Source organism: Physeter macrocephalus, chromosome 19, assembly GCF_002837175.3.
Source record: "Physeter macrocephalus isolate SW-GA chromosome 19, ASM283717v5, whole genome shotgun sequence".
Classification (NCBI taxonomy): domain Eukaryota; kingdom Metazoa; phylum Chordata; class Mammalia; order Artiodactyla; family Physeteridae; genus Physeter; species Physeter macrocephalus.
In genome coordinates, this window is record NC_041232.1 from 26,067,582 (window position 1) to 26,095,041 (window position 27,460).

The 27,460-nt window shown below is 40.6% G+C and overlaps 2 protein-coding genes and 1 long non-coding RNA gene across 10 annotated transcripts in view; 1 reads left to right on the forward strand and 2 right to left on the reverse strand.

The window, feature by feature from the left end:
* Positions 1 to 23,594, forward strand: ZNF140 (zinc finger protein 140). Of its 8 annotated transcripts, none has more exons than XR_008616007.1 (6): positions 1 to 528; positions 2,116 to 2,242; positions 2,619 to 2,714; positions 11,901 to 13,295; positions 14,915 to 15,014; positions 21,792 to 23,594. XR_008616007.1 is itself a non-coding variant. In XM_024120858.3 (5 exons), exons 2-5 carry the CDS (start codon positions 520 to 522, stop codon positions 13,067 to 13,069), a joined length of 1,401 nt encoding a protein of 466 aa, XP_023976626.1. In that variant the 5' UTR covers positions 1 to 177; positions 476 to 519; the 3' UTR covers positions 13,070 to 14,904. The 8 variants fall into 8 exon arrangements, 5 of the variants coding, with proteins under 5 accessions (XP_023976626.1, XP_023976627.1, XP_023976628.1 ...); XR_008616006.1 differs by lacking the exon at positions 21,792 to 23,594 and adding an exon at positions 15,466 to 15,547; XR_008616005.1 differs by lacking the exon at positions 21,792 to 23,594 and having other exon boundaries at positions 14,915 to 15,204.
* LOC114484427 (uncharacterized) overlaps positions 18,526 to 27,460 on the reverse strand; it is a 22,542-nt gene continuing 13,607 nt past the window's right edge. Inside the window, exons 2-3 of the long non-coding RNA XR_003677290.2 lie at positions 20,160 to 20,226; positions 18,526 to 19,324 (exon numbers count right to left, since the gene is read on the reverse strand). This is a non-coding gene — a long non-coding RNA (uncharacterized lncRNA). The remainder of the gene's footprint in view (positions 19,325 to 20,159; positions 20,227 to 27,460) is intronic.
* ZNF891 (zinc finger protein 891) lies at positions 24,652 to 26,767 on the reverse strand. The gene is given in 2 exon segments (XM_024120862.3): positions 24,652 to 25,696; positions 25,699 to 26,767. Coding segments are annotated over 2 exon segments (1,632 nt in total). The 5' UTR covers positions 26,414 to 26,767; the 3' UTR covers positions 24,652 to 24,779.

The window sequence follows — 27,460 nt, forward strand, 5'->3', positions numbered from 1 at the left end:
GGTGGGGCGGGCGCTCTGCCCACGACGCGCCGAGGCCGCGGTGGGTCCTGGGAAGGAGAGCTGTCTGAGGCCCGCGGCCTGGTCGCGGTCGGTCTCTGAGGCTCCGGAAGGCCCAGTTTGCGACGCTGGCTCGGGGTCCCCGTCGCAGAGCCGAGAGCCTTGCTTGCGCGGGCCGAGGTAGGGGAAGGGCCCGCCCTACCCGAGCCTGTCCCCGCCGGGGCCCGGGGGGCCGGGAACGGTGGCCCTGCCCCGAGCTCGGGAAGACTCGGTTGCCCGGCCAGCAGCGCGGAGGAGACGCCCCAGCTGCGGCTCCGTTGAAGGCGGCGGCGCTGGGGGCGTGGGTCGGGCCCAGGCTCGGGGCCCCCGCCGCGGCGGGGAGGGAGCTGGCGCGGGCGTCCCTGACCCTCGTGACGAGGGCGGTGGATGCGGAGCCCGGGCGCCGGCCCGCGCGTCAGCTCGTCGCTCTCCCCGCCAGCTCCGCCTTCCACGCTCGGTTCTCCGCGGGCCCTGCCGTGAGCCATGTCTCGGGTGAGCTGGTGTTTCTTTTCTTCCTCAGCGCGTCTGTGTTTTCCGGACTGGGGACACAGGCTTTCTTTCCTCTGCCGCCCTTCTGGCGCCTAAGGGGACGTGGGAGGGCTGGCGGGGCCGGGCGCGCGGCGGTGCGGGCCGGGCGGCCGGCCGGGTCTTAGAGCGGGCTGTCCTGCGCATCCTTTCCCCGGAATTGGAACGAGGAGGGCTTCACTCTCTGCCCCTCGCCCCCGCTGCGGTTCATTCCCTGACTCTGCTTCCGTGGGGCGTCTGCTTCCACGCCTGCATCAGTGGTCTCAGTGCGTGATCCTGGATCAGCTCTGTCGGCATCACCTGGAAACTTGCTGGACTTGGGTATTCGCGAGCCCCAACCCAGCCTTGTGAACCCGAACTTGTGCATGTGCGGGTTGGCAGTCTACACGTTAACAGTCCCTCCACGTGATTCTCCTGCACGGCGCTTCCTAGGTCCTGGGGATCAGCGGAGAGCAAAACAAAATCTCCGAACTCACCGAGCTCATTTTTTAGGCAAGACGTGAAGTTTCTCTAGCAGGAACACTGATTATTGTTGTTTTGGTGGAGGCTAAATGCATGGCTAGCAATTGTGCTTCACAGAAGTCGGGGATAAGAAGGCCAGCCCTTCCAAATTAGTCCATCTGGTTTTAGTGTCACTTCTCTGCCCTACTTTCTGTCATACTTGTCTCCAAAGCCAGAGGCTCTCCAACTTTTGCTGGGAGTCCAGTTTCCTTCCGTTCTGCAGAGCCCACTGTTTCCATTAGGAAACAGCTTCCTCTATTAGTCAATAATCTATAACAGATTATAGGCACTTAAAATTTTTTTTTAAACTGTAAAATATAACTCTGTCATGCTTCTGGGGCTGTTACTAGTTTGGGACTTTTAAAAATCCCTGTTCATGGCTAACAGCTATGTGGGTCACTCAAGTGCTGCAAAACCAGGCTGCAAAGCAGGGGCTTATTACTCCTCCTAACCCCGAGGGAAGAAGCTGCAGGTTCCATCCTGGGAGGCCCTTGTACTGTAGCCTTCATCGTCTTGTTTGGCGATATTGCTAAGTATCACAGCTATTTCTTCAGAAACGGGGTTAGCTGTGGTAAACTTGAGTGTGTGCCCCTTAATCGGGAGCTGCTGCTCTCTGCTACAGCCAGTTGTGCCTACGAAGAAATTCTTGCCAGATCATATTAAAATAGGCTGGTATTAAGGAAAATATACTCTCCCTATTAGACATAAAGGGATTGTCTTCATTATTCATGAAGCATGGTGAGATCTTAAGAATTTTTGCAACCAAAGCCAGAAATCTATGTTGTTCACATGTATAGTCCTTTATCTTCCACAGAATTGTAAATTATCTCAGGACAAAGCATATATATTTTTTCGTCTTTTCTCCAATTATACAATAAAACAAAACAGCTAGTCTTTTACTTATACTCTTAATAATTACTTAGAATCCTGAAAACTGTCATTGCGCTACTTGTATATACTGTCCACCCTCCACAGTGGGACTCATTTCACTCCTTGATCAGGGCCTTTGGGAGCATGGGTGCTGGTTGTGCAGATGTCTGTGTGTCATTTCAGGGGTCAGTGACATTCAGAGATGTGGCTGTAGACTTCTCCCGGGAGGAGTGGGAATGGCTCCAGCCTGCTCAAAGAGATTTGTACAGACATGTAATGTTGGAGAACTATGGCCACCTGGTCTCACTGGGTAGGTATTTCTTCTCATCTCCCTTCAGTCAGAATTTGACCTTTAGGATGGCTGTTGCGTGAATCTTTATTACCTGGCTGAACAATCCCAAGGGAGGTAAGTTGTTTTTTTAAATTAGCTTTTCTTTTTTTTTGGCTGCACTACACGGGCATGGGAACTTTCCTGACCAGGGGATCGAACCTGAGTCCCCTGCAGTGGAAGTGCAGAGTCTTAACCACTGGACAGCCAGGGAAGTCCTTTATTAGCTTTTAAGAGGGGGATTAGAACTTCACCTAATCTTTAGAAATCTTTCATACTTACATCTGGCATTTCTAATAACGGCCCCTCTTTCGTAAGGATTCAGGGACTAATTGTGAATTTATTTTATTTCTGCAAGCAGGTCTTAACATTTCTAAGCCAGATGTGGTTTCCTTACTGGAGCAAGGGAAAGAGCCCTGGCTGGGGAAAGATGCGAGCAGAGGTCTGTTTTCAGGTGAGTGAGTTAGAAGCTGGTGGGGAAGTTTTTTTAAAATAACAACCCACCCAGTCAATGAGAAAGCAGTACTTTGTTATATGCTGGATGGAAAGTTTTCCTTTAAAGGTACCAGAGATACAGGGACTGTGAAGTCTTGCCCACAGCAAGGGGACCACTCACACCCACTTACCTGTCTGCCTTCAGTTCTCATCCTTTCCTCACTTTCTCACAGATAGATGTGTCCCTTTTCATTATTAGCTCTGTCTGGGCTCTGAATTTTATTTCTCTTTGGTTTCTCTTCCCTTTCTTTTTAAAAATTGACTTATATGTTTCCATTGTCTAAGTTAAAAGGTATATATATTTTTTCTTTATACTGCTGTTCTAATCCTCTTGAAAGAGTGATTCATTACACTTTGGTTAATTGATGGGCTTATTCCTTCAGTCATATGTTATTTTAACAATTTTTAAAAAAGATTTATTATTTTATTTATTTATTTTTGGCTGTGTCGGGTCTTAGTTTCGGCACGGGGGATCTTCATTGAGGCATGTGGGATCTTTCGTTGCAGTGCGTGGGCTCTTCATTGTGGTGCGCGGGTGCCAGAGCATGTGGGCTCTGTAGTTTGTGGCAGGTGGGCTCTAGTTGAAGCGCATGAGCTCAGTAGCTGTGGCGCGCAGGCTTAGTTGCCCCGCGGCATGTGGGATCTTAGTTCCCTGACCAGGGATCGAACCTCACGTCCCCTGCATTGTAACGCGGATTCTTTACCACTGGATCACCAGGGAAGTCCCTATTTTAATGCTATTTATTGAAGTTTTAATCTTGTTAAGACTTTCTCTTAGGTGGTATGCCTCAGAGAGTAGAAGGCATGGCATAGTGAGATAAATTGGGTCTGTAAATAACTTTGTTAGAGGTCCTCAAGTTGGCCATTCAACGATGAGAAGAAAGGAATTTCCAGTTGGTGTTATAAACCTGGGTACTTTGGATAGGGATAGTAGTAATAGAAATATAAAAGACAGGAAAAGGGTCAGTTTTAAAGAAAACGTGGTGAATTAGTTTGAGATATGCATGGTGTGAGTAGAGGATGGTATTTCCAAGTGAAGAGGTGCAACAAACTATTGGAATATATCTCAGAAAAAAATTCCAGATAGGGATGTAGATGTGGGAATCATATTAAGAAAGAAAAACAGAAGCAATGAGGTTGATTGAGAAGGGCTCTGAAAGCCTTCTTCACCTTAGGTTGAAATAAAATTGCTGGTGAAGCTCTTTAAAAATAAATACGGCCATGCACCGCCCTTGAAGATTCTGACATAGAAGATCTTTGGAGCCTAAATTATATGTGTTTATGACAATTTCCGTAAGTTCTTTAGTTGATTCTGAAGCAAACCTCTAGTTGGAAGTACACTGGCCTTTAGGGAGTGGTCCTCTCGAGATAACAGGGGAATACTTACGTTTATGGAGAAGCAGCTAATGGAAGGACTAGTGAGGGAACAGAGGATGCCTTGAAAACCAAGCTCTGGCTGTGAGAGCGAGACCTTCAGGAGGAAGGGTGTGGAAAGAGCCCTGTGTGAGCTGAAGTCACGAGGTGGGACAAGTGCCCAGAGACTTCCTCGTGAAAGGATGAGTTGAAGAAAAATGTTCTTTTTCTAAATGTTTTGAAAGTAATAAAACCCATAAAATTATGTACAAGGGAAGTGAGGTAAAAGGGAAACATGGAAAAATTGCCTCTAATTCCACTACTTTAATACAGCTCTTAGAATTTTTGTGTGTTTCTTCCAGGACCTTTTGAAAAGGGAAATAGCTCACAGACAATGTGTAAAACATAAATATGCAGCTTAAATTATTATAAGACACCCATGTAACCACCACTCAGGTCAGTAAACACAGCACTGCCAGGTCCCTAAGAGCTCTTTGGGTGCTCATCCCAGTCACCCCCTCCCCCCACCTCGCCCCCTGCAAAGGTGATCTTCTTTAATGGTAGTAACTTCCTTGGTTTTCTTTATAGCTTTATCAACTGTTGGTGTCTCTAATCACTAGTTTAGGTTTGTATGTTTATGAACTTAAATAGAGGAGATCATAATGTATATATTGTAATTTGCTTCTCTCAAAATTATTTTTAATATTCATTTTGCATACTTGTGTAGTAGTTTGTATCCATTCTGTTATTGATGGCTTCTTGGGTTGTTTGCAGTTTAGGGCTATTGCAAGCAATGTTGCTCTTGTCCTTGGGTCCTGGTACCTCCTGGCACAGGGTTCCTGTGGTTTATATCTAGGACTGGAATTGCTGAGTCAGAGGATAATGTATCTCTTTCACACATTAGATGATGCCAAAATGTTTTCCAAAGTGCTTTTACTGACTTACACTCCCATAGACACAGTAAGTGGGTTCCTCTTGCTCCCCATGTTTACCAAATGCCCTGTACTGCCAGGCATCATACTCTTCACCCATCAGGAGAGTGTGCAGTGGTAGCTTATTCTGGTTTAGACATGCACTTCTCCAGTTACTAATGAGGTTGAGCACCTTTTCATATGTTTATTGAGTATTTAGATACCCTCATTTATGAAGTGCCTCTTGAAGGTTTTTGCTCATTTATCTATTGGATTCTCCGTCTTTTTCTTGTTTTGTAGGAGTTGTATATTTTGGATACAAATCATTGTAATTATATTCACTACAAATATCTCTTACATGTGGCTTACTTTTCCCCTTAAAACCTCTTTTTTTTTTTTTTTTTTTTTTTTTGCGGTACGTGGGCCTCTCACTCTTGTGGCCTCTCCCGTTGCGGAGCACAGGCTCCGGACGCGCAGGCTCAGCAGCCATGGCTCACGGGCCCAGCCGCTCCGCGGCACGTGGGATCCTCCCGCATCGGGGCACAGACCCGTGTCCCCTGCATCGGCAGGTGGACTCTCAACCACTGCGCCACCAGGGAAGCCCAAAACCTCTTTTAATGAACAGAGATTCTTAATTCTAGTATAGTCAGATTTGTCAGTCTTTTCTTTTATGATTAGTATTGTTTTCTTTCGGCTGCTCCGTGCGGCGTTCGGTATCTTGGTTCCCTGATCAGGGATCAGACCCTTGCCTGCTGCAGTGGAACTGTGGAGTCTTAACCACTGGACTGCCAGGGAAGTCCCAGTATTTTTATTTTTATTTATTTTTTTAATGTGTTTAAGAAATCTTTCCCTACCAGGAGGTCATGATGACATTTTCCTAGATTTTCTCTTTAAAAAGTCACTTGCATTCACATTTGGATCCATGGTCCACTTTGGATTTATTTTTGTGTGTCATGTGACTTAGTGGTCAATTTTGGTCTCTTCTGCATGGACATCCAGTTCTCGAGGACATGTCTGTCCTTTCCTTCACTGGTTTGTCATAAGTTGTCAGTTTTTACATATGTTTCTGGGTTCTCTGTTTTTTGTTTTTCTATTTTTTTATCTTTGCATAAATCTATACAGTCTTAGTTATGGGTTTAATAATGGATAACATTTTACTGTATTTGCCTCACCTCATCCCTTTTTTTGCTGAATAATGTAATTTACAGATATCTTGATATTTCACTACACAGTACTTCACTATCATGTATAAAGTATAGGGATATTTTCTACATCATTGAAATATTTTCACATCAAAATAACAGTTTTGCTTAATTTCGTTTTAATGCACTGTCCATATATAAATACTCTATAAATGTGTTTTATAATTGGATTGTCTTTTCCCTGTGGGATGATGAAATTCCTGTTTCTCTGTATGTCCTATAACTTTGACTTGTAACTTTTTTTTTTTTTTTTTTTTTAATATTGAGACTTTGGGTCTTATTTAAATCCTGTTGAGATGTTAACTTTATTTAAGCAGGCTGTTGATATGCGTAAGTTGAAGCCACAGTTCTAACCTGTCTTCTATGCATGTGGTTCCAATGACAGTCCAGTTTTCAAAGCCTTCGCAGGTCTCTTATTTGTCCCCATATGCACCTCCTAGTGGTGCTGGGCACTGGGTTCCCCTTAGGCAGGGGGTTCCCCTTTGTTTCAGTTCTCACAGCTTTAGGTGTGCTATTTAGGGTCAGATCCATGCATGCACAGCTCAGGGAGGAGCCCAGAATTTCATACACAACTTTATGGGATCACCTTCTTGCGCTCCCTTTTTCACCATGTCCCCTTTCCTTTTTGGCTCCCAGGACCCCTTCTTTCAGGTCTTCTGGATAGAAAGGCAGGCCTGTAGGTTCCCCTCTGCACTTCCTGCAAGTTTGTCTGCCTCTGCAGCCATGCAGCGAGGGGATGGAGAGAAAAAGAAAAAAAGGGGGGTATTACCCCTCTGCTCTTAGGACCATTGATCTTTCTGCTGAGGGAGGAAGGTTACCCTGCCTTAGAGGTTTAATTGCCTGTATGGCCACAGCTGCTGCAACATGCTTTGGGTTTGGGCAGAAGAGAATGGGGAATGAACAAACAATAAGATTTCTCTGACCAGTATGGACTCCCCTTTCCCATTGCTAAGACCAGAAATAGAGGCTTCTCAGGGAGCTCTTTCTCCTCACACCTGTTGCCCAGTTCTTGCTTTCAGGCTGCATTTGAGTTTAGGCCTGGAGAGACTGGAGGGGGGAAAAAACCCAAGAAACTCACCACCAGCTCAGTGTTACTTTGTGTTCTGGCTTCCTTCTGCAAGCAGCTTGCTACCGTTTACTTTTTTTTTTATAGATTTTTTAAATTTCAAAAATTTATTTATTTATTTTTGGCTGCATTGGGTCTTCACTGCTGCGCATGGTCTTTCTCTAGTTGCGGCGAGCAGGGGCTACTCCTCGATGTGGTGCACGGGCTTCTCATTGCAGTGGCTTCTCTTGTTGCGGAGCACGGGCTCTAGGCACGCAGGCTCAGTAGTTGTGGCACCCGGGCTCAGTAGTTGTGGCACGTGGGCCCTAGAGTGCGCTGGCTTCAGTAGTTGCAGTGTGCGGGCTCAGTAGTTGTGGCTCATGGGCCTAGTTGCTCCGCGGCATGTGGGATCTTCCCGGACCAGGGCTTGAACTCGTGTCCCCTGCATTGGCAGGTGGATTCTTAACCACTGCGCCACCAGGGAAGTTCCCCGTTTACTTTTTAGAGTTCTCAGCTAGCTGCTTTATGCATTCTGTTCATGGTTTTCACTTGTATTCAGTGGGAGAGCCAGGTTGGAGTGTACTTACTCCATCTTTACAGGACTGGAGCCATTCATATTTTATAACTGAAACAAAACCCCAAAGTTACAGCAGGTATAAAGATCATACTAGTAAAATGAGAGTATGAGGTTCAGTCTAGATTGAGCAAAAGTATAAAGTGTAAGGAGGAAAATGGTGGGAATTAAGGATGGTTAGGGAAAGCACTAGTCAGATCATGCAGGTGTTTTATAGGTCATATTAATGAACTTAGAGTTCATCCGTAGGCTAATAAGGAGTCATCAAAAGACTTTAGGCAGGCAGGCGAGCATTTTAGTAAGGTCATTCTAGCTGCAGTTTGGAAAACAGATTTATTGGCAGCGAGACTAGGAAACAGCACAGCCATTTAAGAGTTGTTGCCATAACCTAGGCTAGATGTAATCATCACCTGAACCATGGAGGTGTCCATGGAGGGAATGGAAGAAGGTATACAGACGGTAACAAAGCAAGGAAGTGGACTCAGAAAGACCTGTGATTGACTAGATAAAAGACATTAAGAAAATTGAGGAATTGTGGTTGACACCACTCTTTTTGCTGGTATTATTATCTCCTTAAAAAAAAAAAAAAAGGGAAGGATGAGCAAGTTAGAAGGGGAGGGAAAGATTATATCAATTTGTGACTTACTGAGTTTTGGGTCTCTGGGATAGTCGAGTATATAAATTCAGTAAGCAATTGAGTATCATATTCTGGTGCTTAAGAGAGAGATCACACTGCTTCTCAAAGTTTAGTCCTTTGGATTGTTTTAAAGTACCTATTCCCAGGCCCCACTCCAGAAATTCTAAGTCATTAGGTTTGGGGTGGAACTAAAGAATTTAAATTTTAACAAGCTCCCAGGTGATGCTGATGCTGAGCTAAAGTAGGATTTAGGAGTTACCTGCACAGCTTCTTAAGATTTTGAATTTTTTTTGTAAAATCCCTGTATACCTGTTGTTGAATTTATTCTTAAGCAACTTTCTTTAGTTTCTTTTCTAAGAAGTTGTATTGTTTTTCTGTAGGAATGCTAGTGAATTTGTATATTTATATTTCTTAGTCTTTACTGTAGCAATTAAAATACTCTAAACCTTCCCTGCAAGTACTGTAATGAATTTTTTAAATTAATAAACTGTATTTTCTTTCAAGCAGTTTTGGGTTCACAGCAAAATTGAATGGAAAGTACAGAGAGTTCCTATATATCCCCCTGCCCACCTCCACCCCTTCCCAGTCTTCCCCACTGTCAACATCCCACACCACAGTGGTACATTTTTCACAATTGATGAACCTACCTTGACACATCATTATCACCCAAAGTCCATAGTTGACCTTAAGTTTCATTCTTAGTGTAGTACATTCTATGGGTTTTGACAAATGTGCAATGACATGTATCCATATGTTAGTATGATACAGGATAGTTTTACTGCCCCCAAAATTCTCTGTGCTCTGCCTATTCATCCCCCTCTCCCCACTAACCCCTGGTAACCACTGATCTTTTTACTGTTTCCATAGTTTTTCCTTTTCCAGAATGTCAGATGGTTGAATTCATAGGGTATTTACCTTTTTCAGATTGGCTTCTTTCACTTCATATTATGCATTTGAGGCTCATTCCTTTATATCTTTTCATGGCTTGATAACTCTTTTTTTTTTTTTTTTTTAGTGCTGAGTAATAGCCCATGGTCTGGATGTACCACAGTTTACTTTTCCATTCTCCTACTGAAGGACATCTTGTTGCTTCTAAGTTTTGGCAGTTAGGAAAAAAGCTGCTATAAACTTCCACGTTCAGGTTTTTGTGTGGATGTAAGTTTTAAATCACTTGGGTGAATATCAAGAACTGTGATTGCTGAATTGTATGGCAAGAGGATGTTCAGTTCTTATAAGAAACTGACACACTGTTTTCCAAAGTGGCTGCACCATTCTGCATCCCCACCAGCAATGATGAGAGCTCCTGTTTGCTCCACATCCTCACCAGCATGTGTTGTTGTCGGTGAATTGGATTTTGGCCATTTTGATAGGTGTGAAGTGGTGTCTCAATTTACAGTTCCCTAATGACATGATGTTGAATGTCTTTTCATATTCTTACTTGGATCTGTATATCTTCTTTGGTGAGGTTTCTGTTCATGTCTTTTGCCTGTTTTTAAATTGAATTGTTCATTTTCTTATTGTTGAGTTTTAACAGTTCTTTGTATATTTTGGGTAATAACTCTTGTCAGATGTGTCTTTTGCAAATATTTTCTCTCAGTCTTCTCATCCTGTCTTCTCATTCTCTTGACATTGACTTTTTTAAAAAAATTAATTAATTAATTTTGTTTATTTTTGGCTGTGTTGGGTCTTAGTTGCCGCGCGCGGGCTTTCTCTAGTTGTGGCGAGCAGGGGCTACTCTTTGTTGTGGTATGTGGGCCTCTCGCCACGGTGGCCTCTCCTGTTGTGGTGCACGGGCTCCAGGCACTCAGGCTTCAGTAGGTGTGGCGCATGGGCTTAGTTGCTCCACGGCATGTGGGATCTTCCCTGACCAGGGCTTGAACCCGTGTGCCCTGCATTGGCAAGCGGATTCTCAACTACTGTGGCCACCAGGGAAGCCCTTGACATTGGCTTTTGCAGAGCAGAGGTTTTTAATTTTAATGAAGTCCAGCTTATCAATTATTTCTTTCATGGATTGTGCCTTTGGTGTTATACCCAAAAAGTCATCACTCCCTAACATCATCTAGGTTCTCTCCTTTGTTATCTTCTAGGAGTTTTATAGTTTTGTGTTTTACATTTTTGTCTGTGATCCATTTTGAGTTAATTTTTGTTAAGAGTGTAAATCTGTATCTAGATTCACTTTTACACATGTGGATGTCTAGTTGTTCCAGTACCATTTGTTGAGAAGACTGTATTTGCTTCCTTGTGTTGTCCTTGCTCCTTTGTCAAAGATGAGTTGACTATAATTATGCATGTCTGTTCTGAGCTCTGTACTCTGTTCCATTGATCTACTTGTCTTTCACCAGTGCTGCACTGTCTTGATTACTATAGTGCTACAGAAGTCTTGAAGTCAAGTGTCAGTCCTCTGACTGTTCTTCTCCTTCAGTGGTGTGTTAGGTATTCTAGGCCCTTTTCTGTTTTGTATAAACTTTAGAATCAGTTTGTTGAGATCTGTGAAATAACTTGCTGGGATTTTGATTGGGATTTTGTTGAATCTATATACCAAGTTGGAAGTAATTTTAAACTTCCAGAAAAGTTGCAAGAATAGTGCAAAAATACCCATATGCCCTTTACTCACATTCACCCACGGCTAATATTTTGCCCTATTTGTTTTGTCATTTGGTATATGATTTTTTTTCCTGAAGCTTTTGGGAATAAATTGTATACATCATAGCCTTTAACTCCACATATTTCCTAAGAATAAAGATATGTGAGAATATATGTTTTTTAAACCTTTGTATTATTATAAAACTCTGTTCTCCCCAAATGATAAAATCCCTTACTAAAATTTAGCCTGGAAAAAATCCTGTGTTTATCTGTCAGAAGCATCTGATGGAAAGACACTGTTATCCCTAAATTGAGCTTCACATGTCCGTTTAGAAGGTAGAGGTAGAGTGAGGATGCTAGAAGATATTCAGAGAAACCTTATTATTCATTCATTCAGAATAAGTTACTGTAAGATGTTCCAAAGGCACTAAGTGAACACAATCTCATTTCTTTGTGGAACCTGAGGAACGCTTGTAGTCTATTAGCAGCATTATGAAATTGTCATTTTCAAGTCATTCTGGCAGCAAATAAAGTTTAAATGGAGGTGAGGAAGATTAACCACCTATCCTTTACAATTACTTATCTTTCTGATAGTGCTGTTTTTCCTTCACCTTCAGTTACTTATTTTTAATCTTCTCCTTATTCACCTCTAGCTCTCCTCTGTTTGATGTCTTCTGAATTTCTGGATCTACTGCTCAGATTTCAGAGTCATATATGATAACTGTAAAGGCAATGCAATGCTAAGATTTTTTTTTCAATGTAATTCTCATTAAAAAATGGAGGAGTGGCTTTTATTTTACTCAACACAGAAAATAAGAAACATTTGCTTTGTTTTTTCAGCTTCAGAGTCAAATGGTGAGATCAAAGAGTTTTCTCCAAAAAATGTCATATATGAAGATGATTCATCCCAGTATTTGATAATGGAAAGATTTCTAAGCCAAGGCCTTGAGTATTCCAGTTTTAAAGAAGGCTGGAAATGTGAGGGTGATACTGAGATGCTGCAGGGAAATCAGGGATATATCAGGCAAGTGACAGTTTCCCATCAAGAAGCCCTGTCTCAACATATGAATGTTAGTACTGTGGAGAGACCCTATGGATGCCATGAATGTGGAAAAACTTTCAGTCGGCGCTTTTCCCTTGTGTTACATCAGAGAACTCATACTGGAGAGAAACCATATGTATGTAAGGAATGTGGGAAAACCTTTAGCCAGATCTCAAACCTCGTAAAACATCAGATGATACATACGGGAAAGAAACCCCATGAGTGTAAAGACTGTAATAAAACATTCAGTTACCTTTCATTCCTCATTGAACATCAGAGAACACATACTGGGGAGAAACCCTATGAATGTACCGAATGTGGAAAGGCCTTTAGCCGTGCCTCAAACCTCACTCGACATCAGAGAATTCACATAGGAAAGAAACAGTATGTATGTAGGAGATGTGGGAAGGCCTTTAGCAGTGGCTCTGAACTCATTCGCCATCAGATTACACACACTGGAGAGAAACCTTATGAATGCATTGAGTGTGGGAAGGCATTTCGCCGTTCTTCACACCTTACCCGGCATCAGAGTGTCCATACCTCTAAAACCCCCTATGAATGTAACGAATGCAGTAAAGCCTTCCGTTGCCACTCATTCCTTATTAAACATCAGAGAATTCATGCTGGAGAAAAGCTCTATGAATGTGATGAATGTGGTAAAGTTTTCACGTGGCATGCATCCCTTGCACAACATATGAAGATTCATACTGGAGAAAAGCCCTATGCATGTACTGAATGTGACAAAACCTTTAGTCGGAGCTTTTCCCTCATTCTACATCAGATAACTCACACTGGGGAGAAGCCCTATGTATGTAAGGTATGCAATAAATCCTTCAGCTGGAGCTCAAACCTTGCTAAACATCAGAGAACACACACACTAGAGAATCCCTATGAATATGAAAATTCATTTAACTACCATTCATTCCTTGCTGAACACCAGGGAATTCACACTGTAGAGAAAACCTAAGAATGTATGGATTAAAAAAAAAAAAAGCAGCTAATGCCTTACTTCAGAGAACTCTTGGAAAGAAGCCTTATGTGAATGTGTTGATTGTGATGAAATGTGGTCTCTGCTTTATTCAGTATTCTGGAGAAAAACCCAAGGAATGTATGGGAAAGCCATTAATAGCTGCTCATTCTTTTTGTAATACCAGAAGATGAAATCAAACAATACTGAGAAGACTCTTCATCTGGTAGGATTCCCTTAATCTACATTTGTAAATTCCTACCAGGAAAGGATACATGTCCAATAAATGTGAGAAAACTTTTAGAGATTAGGTCTCATTCTGCATCTGTCAGCTCAGGACAGGACAGAACGCATGGGTAAGGGTGTTCTTTTTCCTGGACATCAGAAAATTCATAATGAAGGAAAATCATACAATGATTTGGGAACGCCTTCATGTACCATGCAATATTTATTAAATTTTTAAATACTCTTCTAAGGAGAAAAGGCAACCCTATAAATGAACTTAACATAGGGTGACTTTTCTGCAGTATTTCAAACCTACAGAATTATCCTGGGGAAAAACTACCATTGTAATGAGCGCGGCAAAGTCATAAGAGTTCTGAGAAGTTATACTGGCAAGAATTGGTGTGGGAGGAGTTTTTACAGGGGGATGTTTGGGTTTTGTTTTTTGTTGTTTTGTTTCGAAGCAAATTCAGAAAAGCTATGAATAAATCTTTTGATTCATAGTAAATTAATGTATTGGCTGAATTTTTTTCCTACAGCATGTGTGATTCTGAATATGCAACTATCACAATATTGACATCAACAATGAGGAGTAGCATGCTTTTGTAAAAACATACAGACATTATTATAGAAACATCTTTAGATATATTATGGTTTTAATTTTGAGACAGAGTTTGGACTTAAGGTTATGCTAACTCATGTTTACCCTTGAATCTGACTAGATATCTTAGTCTGAAATAAATGTAAATGAGGTACATCACAGGAAAATGTCAAGGTTGTTTTCCTCTTTTGTTCCATTTTCAGTAAGAACATTTCTTTTGTAAGCACATATTTGTCCAAATAAATCAGATTGTTTTCACTTCCATGTACACCTGCCCATCCTTTATTTTCCCATTGTAAAGGTTATCTTACCTTTAATGCATCTGATTGCCTCCTTTCAAGAACTTCTCTTGCGTTTAGTACATGAAATATGTAATTTAGAACTTGAATGAGTGCCTCATTTAAGCATATTTTTTCATGCATATACAATTATTCTTTCACAAAGTGAGAGGCTGGCATATTTTCCATTCAATGTAACAACAAAACACACAGCTGTTGCCTAATATTTACTTTTCTAGAACCATTCAAAGCTTCAAAGTATCAGAACAACTCCACTGTATAAATCCCCTCTTTCCTATAGTGGTGGCCAGTATTATTAATTTCCCCCACACCCTGTGGCAGTCTTTGGTGAACAAGAATGTGTTTGTCATCTCAGAGGTGTGTAACATTCAGAGGTGTGGCCATAGACTTCTCCCAGGAGGAATGGGACTGATTAGACCCTGCCCCCAGTTTTTTATATAGGAATGTAAAGATGGGGAACTATGGGAATCTGGCCTAAGGAGTTTACCAATCCTCCAAATTCAGAATCTGAATTTAGGTATCTGCCTTCTCCATAGGAAGTACCAGGGGGTGGGCTGTAAGTTGCGTGGCTGAATTTGTACTCCATGTTTTTGAGGGAATGTTTTCAAATTGGCCCAAGTAGGAAATGGCGTGCATTCTTCTGCTTTGGTTCTTCTTGTAACAGCTTCTCTTCCCTAGGGTCTAGGAAAACCATAATATTTTGAATTATCTATTTTCTCCTAGTAAGCAGGACTTTTATTTCTGAAGCAAATGTGACCTCCTTAATGGAGCAAGGGAAAGTGAAGAATGATGGAGAAAAAAGTGGGAAGAGGCCTATGATCAGGTGAGTGAGGGGCACTCAGGAAAGGGAATGCCTTTGCAGGTAGCTCACCAAATATGTTGCTTGAATCATTTTTATCAAAAATAAGAAATTTCCCCTAAAATTTACTTCATGCAACACTCTGAACTATGTAACTCACGCAAAAAGTCCTCTTGTTCATTTGTGGTAAAATATTTCACAAAATAAGAACTATGCTATTATTTTTAATTTAATTAAAATACAGATAATGTATTAGATACATTAAATTAAAATACAGTTAATTCCTAGGCTATACAGTAAAAGATATGTCAAAACACTTGCCACTGAAAAAAAGTGAATAGTTTGTGGATATTTTCATTTATACAGTTTGCTTTCTTTGTCATAGCAAGTCAGTGCTGGCAAGGTTCATAGTTGCTTTCAGTCAATTTCAGCACACAAGTCTGTGTGACATCTTTCCGTATTTATCATTTATAAGCTGTAGCACTTTTCAGAGGCAGCAGAAGACCAAAAGAAAAGCTTCCTGTTTTTCAAGATGAAATTCAGTAGCAATAGCCAGCCAGACACATTAAGGTATAAAAGCAAACAGTGGGAATAAAGTATATGATGTACTTTAAATTACTTGTATAATACATTATTTCAGCTCCAATTTGTTTGACAAAGAGATAATGGCGATACATAGTGTGACCATCTCAATACATGTGAAGGGGTAAACATCCATTTGAACATTTTGATCTAGGAGTTTATAATATTATAAACTTACAAGGACTTTGTATTACAGATACACAATTGTCTTAGGTTTGCATATTCAAGTTGTGAAAAGTTTGAAACATAGGAAGGAAACCATTATAGCTCTGAAACAGTTAAAATATTTTTATTACTCTGCTGTCATGATTATCCATACTAAAACAGAGAAGGGAGAAGGGAAAAAAGATGAGTGTAAGACATAGACATTTAGGACAAACTCAAAAGTTCTAATGTGTGTAGTTAGTCTTAAGAAGAGGATGACACAGAAGAAATATTTGAGGAGTTAGTCAAGAACCTTGCAAAGAGATGCAAGATATCAGCCCTCAGGTTCAGGAAGCTCAGCAAGTTCCAAGCAGGATAAAGAGGGACATCATCACTGCAACTATGCACATTGTAACAAAAGATAAAGCCTGGTTATCAGAAGCTGGTACAGAGTAGGGGAGAGACTACTTTCACAGCAGCAACAGGAAGACTGAAAGTTTCCATCTCAAATGAAACGATGCAAGTCAGAAGATAATGAAACAACACCTTTAAAGTGCTGACAAGGAAAAAAAAAAACAACTCGACCAATCTAGATTTCTATACCAAGCTAAAAGTCCTTTAGAGATAAAGCAGAAATAAAGGTGTTTCAGGTAAACAAAAATGCAGGGAATTTGTGTAGCATGCCTGTGCTAAAAGAAACATTATTTAAGATGAGTTCTTCAGGCAGTATGAACTGGTCCTAGATGGAAACCTGGCAGTGCAGAAGGCAGTAAAGAACACAAGGGGTAAATATAAGTCAAGTATTGGGAAACTAAGGCCCATGGGCTATATCAGGGCCTGTAAGCTAAGAATGGTTTTCACATTTTCAATGGCTGTTAAAAAGATGACTCCACAAGAAATATAAATGAATATTGTCAACACAACAATTATAATATCAGCTGGAGTTTAAAATATACATGAAACTAAAGAAGCATGACAGTAACACCTGATAGGAGGGGATGAATGGAGTTGAGTGTAAGATTCTAGTAGCATCAGTGAAAGTACTCATGTGGGTCTCTAGATCTAGGGGCCGACTAAATAGGTGTATTCTATTTGGGGAAATTCATTAAGCTATACACATTTCTCTGTGTATTATGCCTCAATAAAGTTTTTACAAGTTTCCCCAAAGATTATTACACTTCAACATTAAAACAAGAAGTTACTATAAATGCAGAAGGATAAGGAGATGGAGCAACAGGTACATTCAGTACTAGTGATGTAAATATTAGTTGTTGCAAGATCAGAATTCTCTATTTTCTTAGAAAGCAGCAACCGGTGCTTCAGGGGACTTAAAATAAGATACCCACATAGAGTTAAGGCTGGGTCAAGTTTTGTTACTGAGAAATGACCCCAAAGAATTTTCTACTGAATATTATACAATGCATCTCAGGACATGAAACTTTGTTAAATCCTTCTGAAGAGACGGAAGAAATTTCAAAGCAGAGAGGCAGCAAACCTTGCAGATTGGGTGTGAATGACTTGGAAGAAAGAGGCCAAGTTCTCCGTAACACTTTCAAAAAGTCTGCCTTTAAAGGCTGGGAGAGAGAAAAGGTAGTAAAGAAAAGGGTTAACAAATTAGTTATATTAAAAAAATTTTTTTAAATGAATTTTAAGAAAAGTATTTTTTGTAAGTATTAAGAAATTCTGCGTCACCAATACTCTCAATATCACAGAGAACAATATTATGTAGAAAAATGGAAATTGGTCAGAAAATAGAAATTTCAGATTCAATGTGAAACTTTGCTGACAGGTGAAAAATATAATTTTATCTGTTTGCTATGCCTTTCTTAAATTACAGGTGAGTTTATGTCGTGACATTTATTAGTCTGAATTTCCTGTTCATGTTAAGTAAATATCTCATTTTATTTGTTGTCTTAAAAGAACTCTGTATGCTAAGGAAATGACAGTTTTCTGTAATCCAAATTTCATACATGAACTGCTACAGTAGCCTCCTAAACTGGTCTACCAAGATTTTTCTATACAACAGTCAGTGTAATTTTCAAAACAAATAATTTTAATCTCATGAAAGATTCTTAAAGAGCTTCTGATGGCTCTTCAATTAAAATATAAACTCATGCCAGAGCTGGTAAGGTGTTTTCTAAATCCGGCCTACTCTCCAGCCTGGTTTCATATATGTTTCTCTTTACCACCTTGCCTGCCCACGTTCCAGCCATTGGCCTAGGACATTTTTTTTTTTTTTAAACAAACATGTCAAGATCTCAATGAGGACTTTTGTTCTTGCTGTTCTACTTACAAAGCTCTGTGTCCCTCCACCTCTCCAATCCTCTGTGGATGACTCCTTCCCTTCAGATTTCAGCCTGAATGTCACCTTCTCATGGAGGCCTTTCCTGACTGCCTTATTGAACATATGTTCCTCTAATCATAGCACCTTGTTTCCCTCATATTTTGCATTTTGCCTAGAGGTCAATTTAGATGAAGTCTAAAAAGAGCCCAGGCCCTTCAGCAACATTTTCCAAAAGTGCCTTTAAAAAGCTGTAGATAGAAAAGTTGGCTTAAAAAGTGTAAAAAAAAATTATCTGATTTTTAAAAACAGCTAGAATCTATATATCCAACAGTAGCCTGAGCAAATCTGTATACAACTTGGAAGATATTAAAATCATGCTTTTGAAAATTATTTAGTTCATGATGGAATTGTTCACTATTAAAAAAAAATAGACAACTTAGCTCTATTTACTATGTAAACTAGAAAATTTAGCAACAAGTAAAAAAATTATGACTCAGAAATGACCATTAATAACATTTTGGTATATAATTTTCCAGGATATTTCAATGCACACACAAACACACATATTTACAATATATATTTCAATAAAAACATGGTTATACTCTGATATTTTATAATTGTATTCAAAAATCACAGTACAGTAAGTCCCCTACATACAAATGAGTTCCATTCTGAGAGCGCGTTCGTAAGTCCAACTTGTTCGTTAAGTCCAACAAAGCCTAGGTACCCAACTAACACAATTGTCTATATAGTACTGTACTGTAATACTTTTCACACAAATACATAAAAAGCAAACACAAAAAGTAGAAGTTTTTAATATTATAGTACAGTACCTTGAAAAATACAGTAGTACAAGCTACATCACTGCTGCTTTTATGCTTGCTTCTGTACATCCTGGGCTTGAAATAAAGACACTGTTACTGTATTCTATACAGTACTGTACAGTAAAGTATACAAAAGCACAACCACTTGTAGAGGATGCATGCACATGACAATGTACACTAGACACATGAACTAACGTGATTGGACATGCGAACGTAGGTTCGCATCTTTGAAAGTTCGCAACTGGAAGGTTCGTATGTAGGGGACTTACTGTATATTAGATACATCCCCATTTGTCAATAAATACATAATAAGGGCTTCCCTGGTGGCGCAGTAGTTGAGAGTCCGCCTGCCGATGCAGGGGACACGGGTTTGTGCCCCGGTCCGGGAAGATCCCACATGCCGCGGAGCGGCTAGGCCCGTGAGCCATGGCCGCTGAGCCTGTGCGTCCGGAGCCTGTGCTCCGCAACGGGAGGGGCCACAGCAGGGAGAGGCCTGCGTACTGCAAAAAAATAAAAAATAAAAAAAAATAAAATTTTAATGACCACATTACATTCCATTTTATGGTCATACACATTTTTTAAAAAACAATTAGCTATTATTGGGAATTTAGGTATTTTAGTTTTTCACTAGAGTATGAAACTCAGATGACTATTGTTACTTATACATGTTTGAATGAAGGGTTCTTTTATAAAAGCTAAGAAAAAATTGCTAGGTTAAAGGTTTAGAATATTCTCGCTTTGGACACATACTGCTTACCTGTCCCCCAGAAAGGTTGTGTGAATTTATGTTTCCATCAGTAGCCTAAAGAACATGGCACCCTCACCAGTACTGGGTCATTTCACTCCTTTTAATGTAATACACACTGTAGCAGCATATGAACAGTGGCCAAACAAGGTATATGAACTTGAGGGTGGTAGAGGCAGGGCAGGGTATATGAATAATTAAACCTCACTTCTCTTAACAGTCTTAGTTTCTGCGTGCCTGTCAATTGTTAGAATATCTTGCTATGCTGAGTGTGACTCCAGCACTTAGAAAAAAGAAATTTTGATTTTATGCAATTTTTACCTTATACAATCACCTGAAGCCCAATTCTTATTTTAAGTTCAGCCTCCACTGAAATACTAAGTAAACAAAGAAAAGGCACAAAAGTTTGGAAAAAACCATAGATGTTTAAATGAGTACCTATTATGGGCCAAGTACTAGGAATAAAACAATGAACAATTTAGAGTTCCCACCTTACCAAAGCTTAAAGTTTAGAGGGCAAGACACATAATTAACCAGGAAATACTGTGAAGGTGTGAAAAGCATGTTAAAGCAGATGTAGGATACAATACCTAAAGGATGAACAGGCCAGGTTAAGGTCCAGAGAGAATGAAGAGATGGAGCAGCAAGGGCTGTGGCCTGAAAAGACAGGTAAGAGTTTAGCATGAAGGGTCTTGTAGAACATTTAAGGTAAAAGGAGGGAAGTCCAGTTGAGGATTTAAAAGTGAGATGTAATATAACCAGATTAGTACTTGAGATGAATCACCCTGGGAGCAGTATGGAGAACAGATGAAAGGAAAGCAAAATATATTAACAATATTGCTCATGCAGTGTTGGTTGTTATTATGAAACATCTGGAGGGGAAAATGGATTAAATGTACATTATAGTCCATCCACATAATCAAATACTAAACTATTTCAATGAAAGAATGAAATAGATGACATATACTGACATAGAAAGATATGATTAAAAAAGATGGAATGAAAAAAAAAAAAGATGGAATGAAAGTGATGACAATTTCTGTACAAAGAAATCTATATTTGTATGTACACGGAATGTACAGAAAGTGCACTCATCCGCAATATTAAATTTCTAAGGCAGGAGGACCTGTGAAGGAGGAGGACTTTCTCTTGTGTAGGGCTGATGTTGTTTACATTTTTTCTCATATGCATGTATTACTTTTATAATAAAAAACCACCAAGAGTAATAAATAATAAAAAATAATAGAAGGATACTGGGCTAGCTGCACAGGAAACATACTGGAACAAAGTAAGGTCTGAGTCAGAGAAACCCATCACGAGGCTGCTGCAGTAAAATCCAGGTGAGACGCCGGGTGAGACTGCCTGAGCCCACTGCTGCTGGTGTGCCAAGTCACTGGTGAGCCAAAACTAGTGCATAAATGCCAGTGCCCAACCAAGCAGAGCACACCCCCTTCCTGAATGCCACTCAAGATGATCTCCTCGTGCAAACGCCACATGCATTTGGGATCCTTCTCTAACTGCTGCCTGCTACTGCTGTACCCTGGAGGGCCACAGACACCTAATGAACAACGGGAATATCTGGTGCCATAGCATGACTGCAGGTGCTCCTTTCCAAGCTACGTGTGAATCTTACTAGACTAGGAATCTATCATCTTAAAACCTGCTGGGATTTAATCTAGGCTCCCTCTAAATTTTGTTTTCACTGGTCACAGCCTAGTCTCAGCCCACCCTCAGCTGTGATCTTAACGTTCTCTGTCAGTACTGCCATCATAACAATGTTCTGTATTCCTCATGCCCCAGCCACAAACCCCAAATTCCTACCCTTGTGAAAACTGTTTCCATGGTGCCCTCTGAGATTTCCCTGAGTGACAAACTCCTTTATGTCCTCAACAACTTCCCTAAAAATTCCCTTCGTTTCTTTGCGCTAACTTAAACTTGGCTACCCCTGGAAAAAACCTACTCGACAACAGTCACATCAAAGAAGGGCTGTCTATTCGCATGCACTCCATATCTATAGGTTGGCGTGTAGGATCAATGTCCCCCTTGCTCACCAATATTACTTCTAACCAATTGCAGCCTCTTGCAAAAAACAAAAACCTTCTTTGAGGCTCATACCAGCTAGTTTCGACTTTCCAACTTTCTTCTTCATTGCTATCTTCTATTCAACTGGACTCTCCTTCTTATTCACTTAGACTTTGCTATTTGCTTTTCTGTCTTCACAGGAGGCCCTACCGGTAACCTGGGGGGAATTTCACATGCCTAGAGTCTTCTCCAGTAAAACCTTTGACCAGTCTTTCATCCATCTTACTCTTGGCAGATAATCTTAGCATGAAACCTACAGTGTCATGTCTATATCCTGTTGGCCAAGAACAGGGGGGATGACTAATCTTGGCCATGGAGCCTGCCTGGGATAAAGAGTTTTGTGACTGGACACACTGCTACTCTAAGCAAAACTGAGGTACTATTAGTAAAGGAGAAGGAGGAAACATGTATTAGGTTAGCAACTAGCAGTATCTGCCACACTGGGCCAGAACATAGCTCTTAAAAAACCAAACAGGGACTTCCCTAGTGGCGCAGCGGTTAAGAACCCGCCTGCCAATGCAGGGGACATGAGTTCGAGCCCTGGTCCAGGAAGATCCCACATGCCGTGGAGCAACTACTGAGCCTGCACTCTAGAGCCTGCGAGCCACAACTATCGAAGCCTGCGCACCTAGAGCCTGTGCTCCGCAACAAAGGAAGCCACTGCAATGAGAAGCCCACGCGCCGCAACGTAGAGTGGCCCCTGCTTGCTGCAACTAGAGAAAGCCCGCGCGCAGCAACAAAAGACCCAATGCAGCCAAAAATAAATAAATAAATAACTTATATTTTTAAAAAAAGAAACCAAACAAGCAGTATTGTATAGCTCAGATACTCTTAGCTCAAGTAACTTAGATATAAGTAAATAAAGAGGTAATTAAAACCAACCCACACAGTCCTCCTTTCCTTCTGAGAGAATGGTGGAAGTATCCCTTCTTGCAGCAAACATCAGTCCTTCTATTTGTGCTCCAGATACCTCCATCCCCTTCTCAGGAACTTTATGGTACTGACTGGCCCTCTTCTTATGCCTGCACATTTAATCTCTCCATACTGGATACATCACATTAGGATTTAAACATGTTCTAGTTTTTCATTATTTAAAAAATATTTTCCCTTAACCAAATCTCTCTCCAGCTACTTCCCCATCTTTCTCCTACTATTCAATCTTGTCTATATTCACTCTTTACTTCCTCGTCCTTTATTATGAAACTCATCCTAACCTACCACCAATCCTCAACATACTATTATCTCCACCTAAGGTCAACAATAACCTTCACATTGCCATACATTTGCTTTTGAAGACTTCATCTAATTTGACCTCATAGTAGCATTTAAACAACCTATTTTACCTTCCTTCTTCAAACACTAATTTGTCTTGGTTTAGTAAAACTCCATTTTTACTTTAAATATAGGAGGTCTCCATGGTCAGTGGTAGACATTCTCTTTTCACACCATCCATTTTCCCTATACAATCTTACTCACCTCCACAAAACCCAGTACAGTCTATCTCCTGATGTTGCTAAAATTATATCTCTGTCCTAGACACCTCTTCAGGTTCAGAACTACACATCAGCCCGTTCATCTAGATATTGCACAACTCTATAAACAGGACTAAAACTGCGACTATTGCCTTTTTCTTCCATCATAGTTTCCTCCTTCCATATTTTGTTTCTTAATAAATTAGAGCTAATCTGGTCAGTATCTGTAAAACCAAGCAGCAAAATCTCAAAGGCTTCATTCAGCATTTAAAATTGGTAACTTCCCCTCTACTTGATTGAAGACTCTGGTTTTCTCATGCTGAAATGTTGGGATTTCCCTCCTGCTTCTCTGACACCTGCTTTCAATGACCTCAGCTCCATCCTCTCTAGCCTAAGCACAAAAGTTCTATCAATATTCCTCTTCCATTCCTCCCTTTTCTATGTTCTTATCCAAATTTGTACATCCAACATAAAATATTTAAGTCTACATACCTTGTGATCTTTTTCTTTTTTAAAACGAGGTTACTGTATTTGCGTGTGTGTGTGTGTGTGTGGTACGCGGGCCTCTCACTGTTGTGGCCTCTCCTGCTGCAGAGCACAGGCTCTGGACGCGCAGGCTCAGCGGCCATGGCTCACGGGCCTAGCCGCTCCGCGGCATGTGGGATCTTCCCGGACCAGGGCACAAACCCGTGTCCCCTGCATTGGCAGGCGGACTCTCAACCACTGCGCCACCAGGGAAGCCCGAGGTTACTGTATTGACTGTATTTACATACTGTTTTAAAAAAATCAATAAGCTTATTTTTCTCACATAAAAAGATGCACACGGGCTTCCCTGGTGGCGCAGTGGTTGCGCGTCCGCCTGCCGATGCAGGGGAACCGGGTTCGCGCCCTGGTCTGGGAGGATCCCACATGCCGCGGAGCGGCTGGGCCCGTGAGCCATGGCCGCTGAGCCTGCACGTCCAGAGCCTGTGCTCCGCAACGGGAGAGGCCACAACAGAGGGAGGCCCGCATACCACACACACACAAAAAAAGATGCACAGATATAAGCAGTGTAGTGCTGGTACAGTTATTTGAAGATATCTTTGGGAAACCAGGATCTCTTTGACACCATCCTTGTCATCCTCATGGTCACAAGATGGCTCATTCAGCTCTATGAATGCAAAATCCAAAGGGAGAAGACTGGGGAAGGCAGAAAGACAAAGTGCAAAAGGCAAAGAGAAAACACTACATAGGTCTGTCCCCAGTGATACTGTCCGCTCCCTACGGAGAGGGATGAACTGGATGTTCGACTGGCTACTAACAATACCTGTCACACCAGACCAGAAAGCAACTCTCAAGAAAATAACAATAAAGTAGTATCATATTGTCCAGGTACTTTGAAGATAAAGCAATTAACTTAGAAATCCATAAGGTAACTGAAAACGTATTTAAAATAACTCTAAAACAGCTATGGATCTGAAAGTCATAAAGTCATAATAAATATTAGACAACAGAGTTAAAACTAAATTATCATACACCAAATGTGTTATATAACTAAAGGGGTATTTATAGGACTATTTATAGCCTTAAATGCTTATTTTAGAGAACAAAGACTGAAATAATGAGCTTGGAATCCACCTTAAGACAATGAAAAAGGCAACTCCATGTTCTTAATAGTTACAAGGTTTCTCTCCCAGTATGAATTCTCTTGTGTATAGTAAGTGAAGAATTCTGACTGAAGGTTTTTCCACATTGAATACAGCCATAGGGTTTCTCTCCAGTGTGAGTTCTCACATGTCTCCTAAGGGAAGAGGAAACACTGAAGGTTTTCCTGCATTCCTTACATTCGTAGGGTTTCTCCCCAGTATGAGTTCTCACATGCATTCTAAGAGATGAGAGACCACTAAAAACCTTCCCACAGTCAGTGCATTCATAAAGGTTCTCTCCAGTGTGTGTTTTCTTGTGAACTTTAAGGTGAGAGCTTGTGTTGAAGGCTTTTCCACAGTCATTGCATTCATAGAGTTTCTCGCCACTGTGTATTCTCTTGTGCACTATAAGGTAAGAACTTGTGCCAAAGGATCTTCCACAATGATTACACTCATAGGGTTTCTCTCCAGTGTGAGTTCTCACATGAACCTTAAGAGATGTTTTTTGACTGAAAGCTTTTCCACATTGATTACATTCATAGGGTTTCTCACCAGTGTGAGTTCTTATATGTCTCCTTAGGGTTGAGGAATCATCGAAGACTTTCCTACATTCTTTACATTCATATTGTTTCTCACCCATGTGACTTCTCTTGTGCAAAATAAGATTAGAAATCCTTCTGAAGGCTTTTCCACGCTGATTATGTTCATGATTCTCTTCAGTAGGAGTTTGCTCCTGTTGCTTAAGGGATGAATGATGACAAAAGGTTTTGTTTTTATTACACTCACAGGAATTCTCCCCCATATGACAATTGTTGCATATAGGAAGCATATTATTATGTTTAAAGTGTATGCCATGTTTGGAGCATGTGTACTCTTTTTGTGCTGTTTGAGTTTTTTCAAGATGCCACAGAGCTCTGTCATATTCATGACTTTCACAGACCCTCTCACAGAGTTTTTTTCATAATTGTTTAGGATTGAATTATGCTTCAAACACTCAATATCTAAGTAACACTTATGGCAATGTTTACTGATGGAAACTCTCTTTGAAAAAACAAGTTTTGATCTGAGTTTAGAGTCCTCCTCTAATTCATGATAGTCATACAATCCCTCCTGAGATGCTGCCTTCTTTTGAGTAAATGTCACTTGCCTCAGAATCCCCTCTGGGATCTTGTGCTGTTTTCTGATTTTATGGCATTCCCAGTCTGCTCTTAATGTGGGAGACCAATCATCCATTGTGAATCTTATCATTTTCTTGTCACTAGATGATTTTCCCCAAAAAATATTCTGGTTAGAAGTTGATTCTTTGGTTTTCAGTTGAATCTCCCAGTCTGGACAGGTGCCTTGGGGAATTCTCCTTTTCACAGTTCTTATGTCTTCTTGACCCGACAGGGAGATCACAGGCTTGCGTAATTGATATTCCACTAACGTGAGATTTATATAGTTTTCCAACATTACATCTCTGTACATACTTCTCTGAGCAGAGTCCAGCATCATCCACTCCTCCTGGGTGAACTCCACAGCCACATCCTTAAAGGACACTGGTCCCTGTAACCAGGCTGCTGGGAATCCAGGCACTATCCTTTTCCCCTCAGTATTTCTCACAAAGAAACAGGCAGAGTCCTGTGTAGGCAGAGCCCATATCGGGCATAGGTCAATGGCTGCCATCTTGAGAGCCTGAACGTGACATCCGCCTGCACAATAGGGCTGAGAGAGCTGGATACTTCTTTTCTTGTTTTTCTGATCCAATCAAGTCAGGGATGCATTTCACTGGGTGTCCTTCCTGTAGCCAAAGAGGCAGGTTCAGGTAAAAGAAGAAAGGAGAAAATAGGGTCCCATTGGAGGCAAGGTTAAAAAAAAATTGTAGACCCTCTCTTGTACCTTCCAGCAAGGTCTCACCTGCTTGAAATATTTACTGGGATTTGTACTGACATGCAATATAGTCATCCTTGGCCCTCTACTGTTATCTTGGTTATTTATACTGGCTTCTCCTGTAGACTACTATTCAGCCCTGGGTAGAAAAAGCACTCATTATTTTAAAAAATTAAAGTCAAAGAACCAGTTTAAAAAGGCATAGTTGTTTGAATTTCATGCATACTTTGCTACTTTTTAGTTTACTTTTTAGAATAAAGAATTTTTTTCTGCTAATTACAACTGTTTTAGGTAAATTTATTTGTTGTATATGTAACTTGGTATTTACCCAAATAACCTCACATATAATTAATAGGACTGATGATTTGGCTGCTACCCTACTTAGGAATTTTATTGGAGTTGTTAAAAGTAAATATGTGACTTTGAAACAAACGTTCATTTGATTACCTCCAATTTAAACTCTGTCCTCAAAGTCTGTATTTCCTTATGATGATTCATTCTATCTAGAACTTTAATGGGATCAACAAAGAGGCATGAGCTATGTTCTAAGCTTTGAGACTGAGGCCTTTACAATTTTAGATGGCATAACACTTTCCTGAATAATTTTCATAATGGCTTTAATATAAATATCAAAACAATTGACACAGTGTGAAACAAAAGAGGAATGCTTGGAGACTTTAAGGACCACAACAAATCATGCAATAATGTATTACGCTAATATTTTTACAGATCTCAATTTTTTAAGATTAGTTGATAACCTTCAAATATAAGACTTCTATCTCAGTATTATACTTCAATAGAGTTCAGGTTTAATGGACAAAATTAGAGAATTGGCATTTTTAT

Excerpts from the sequence above, each read along its gene's own strand:
- ZNF140 (XM_024120858.3), top strand. Across the intron at positions 2,243-2,618 it reads TGGCCACCTGGTCTCACTGG|CAGGTCTTAACATTTCTAAG; the intron begins GTAGGTATTTCT and ends TATTTCTGCAAG. Across the intron at positions 2,715-11,900 it reads GAGCAGAGGTCTGTTTTCAG|CTTCAGAGTCAAATGGTGAG; the intron begins GTGAGTGAGTTA and ends TTGTTTTTTCAG.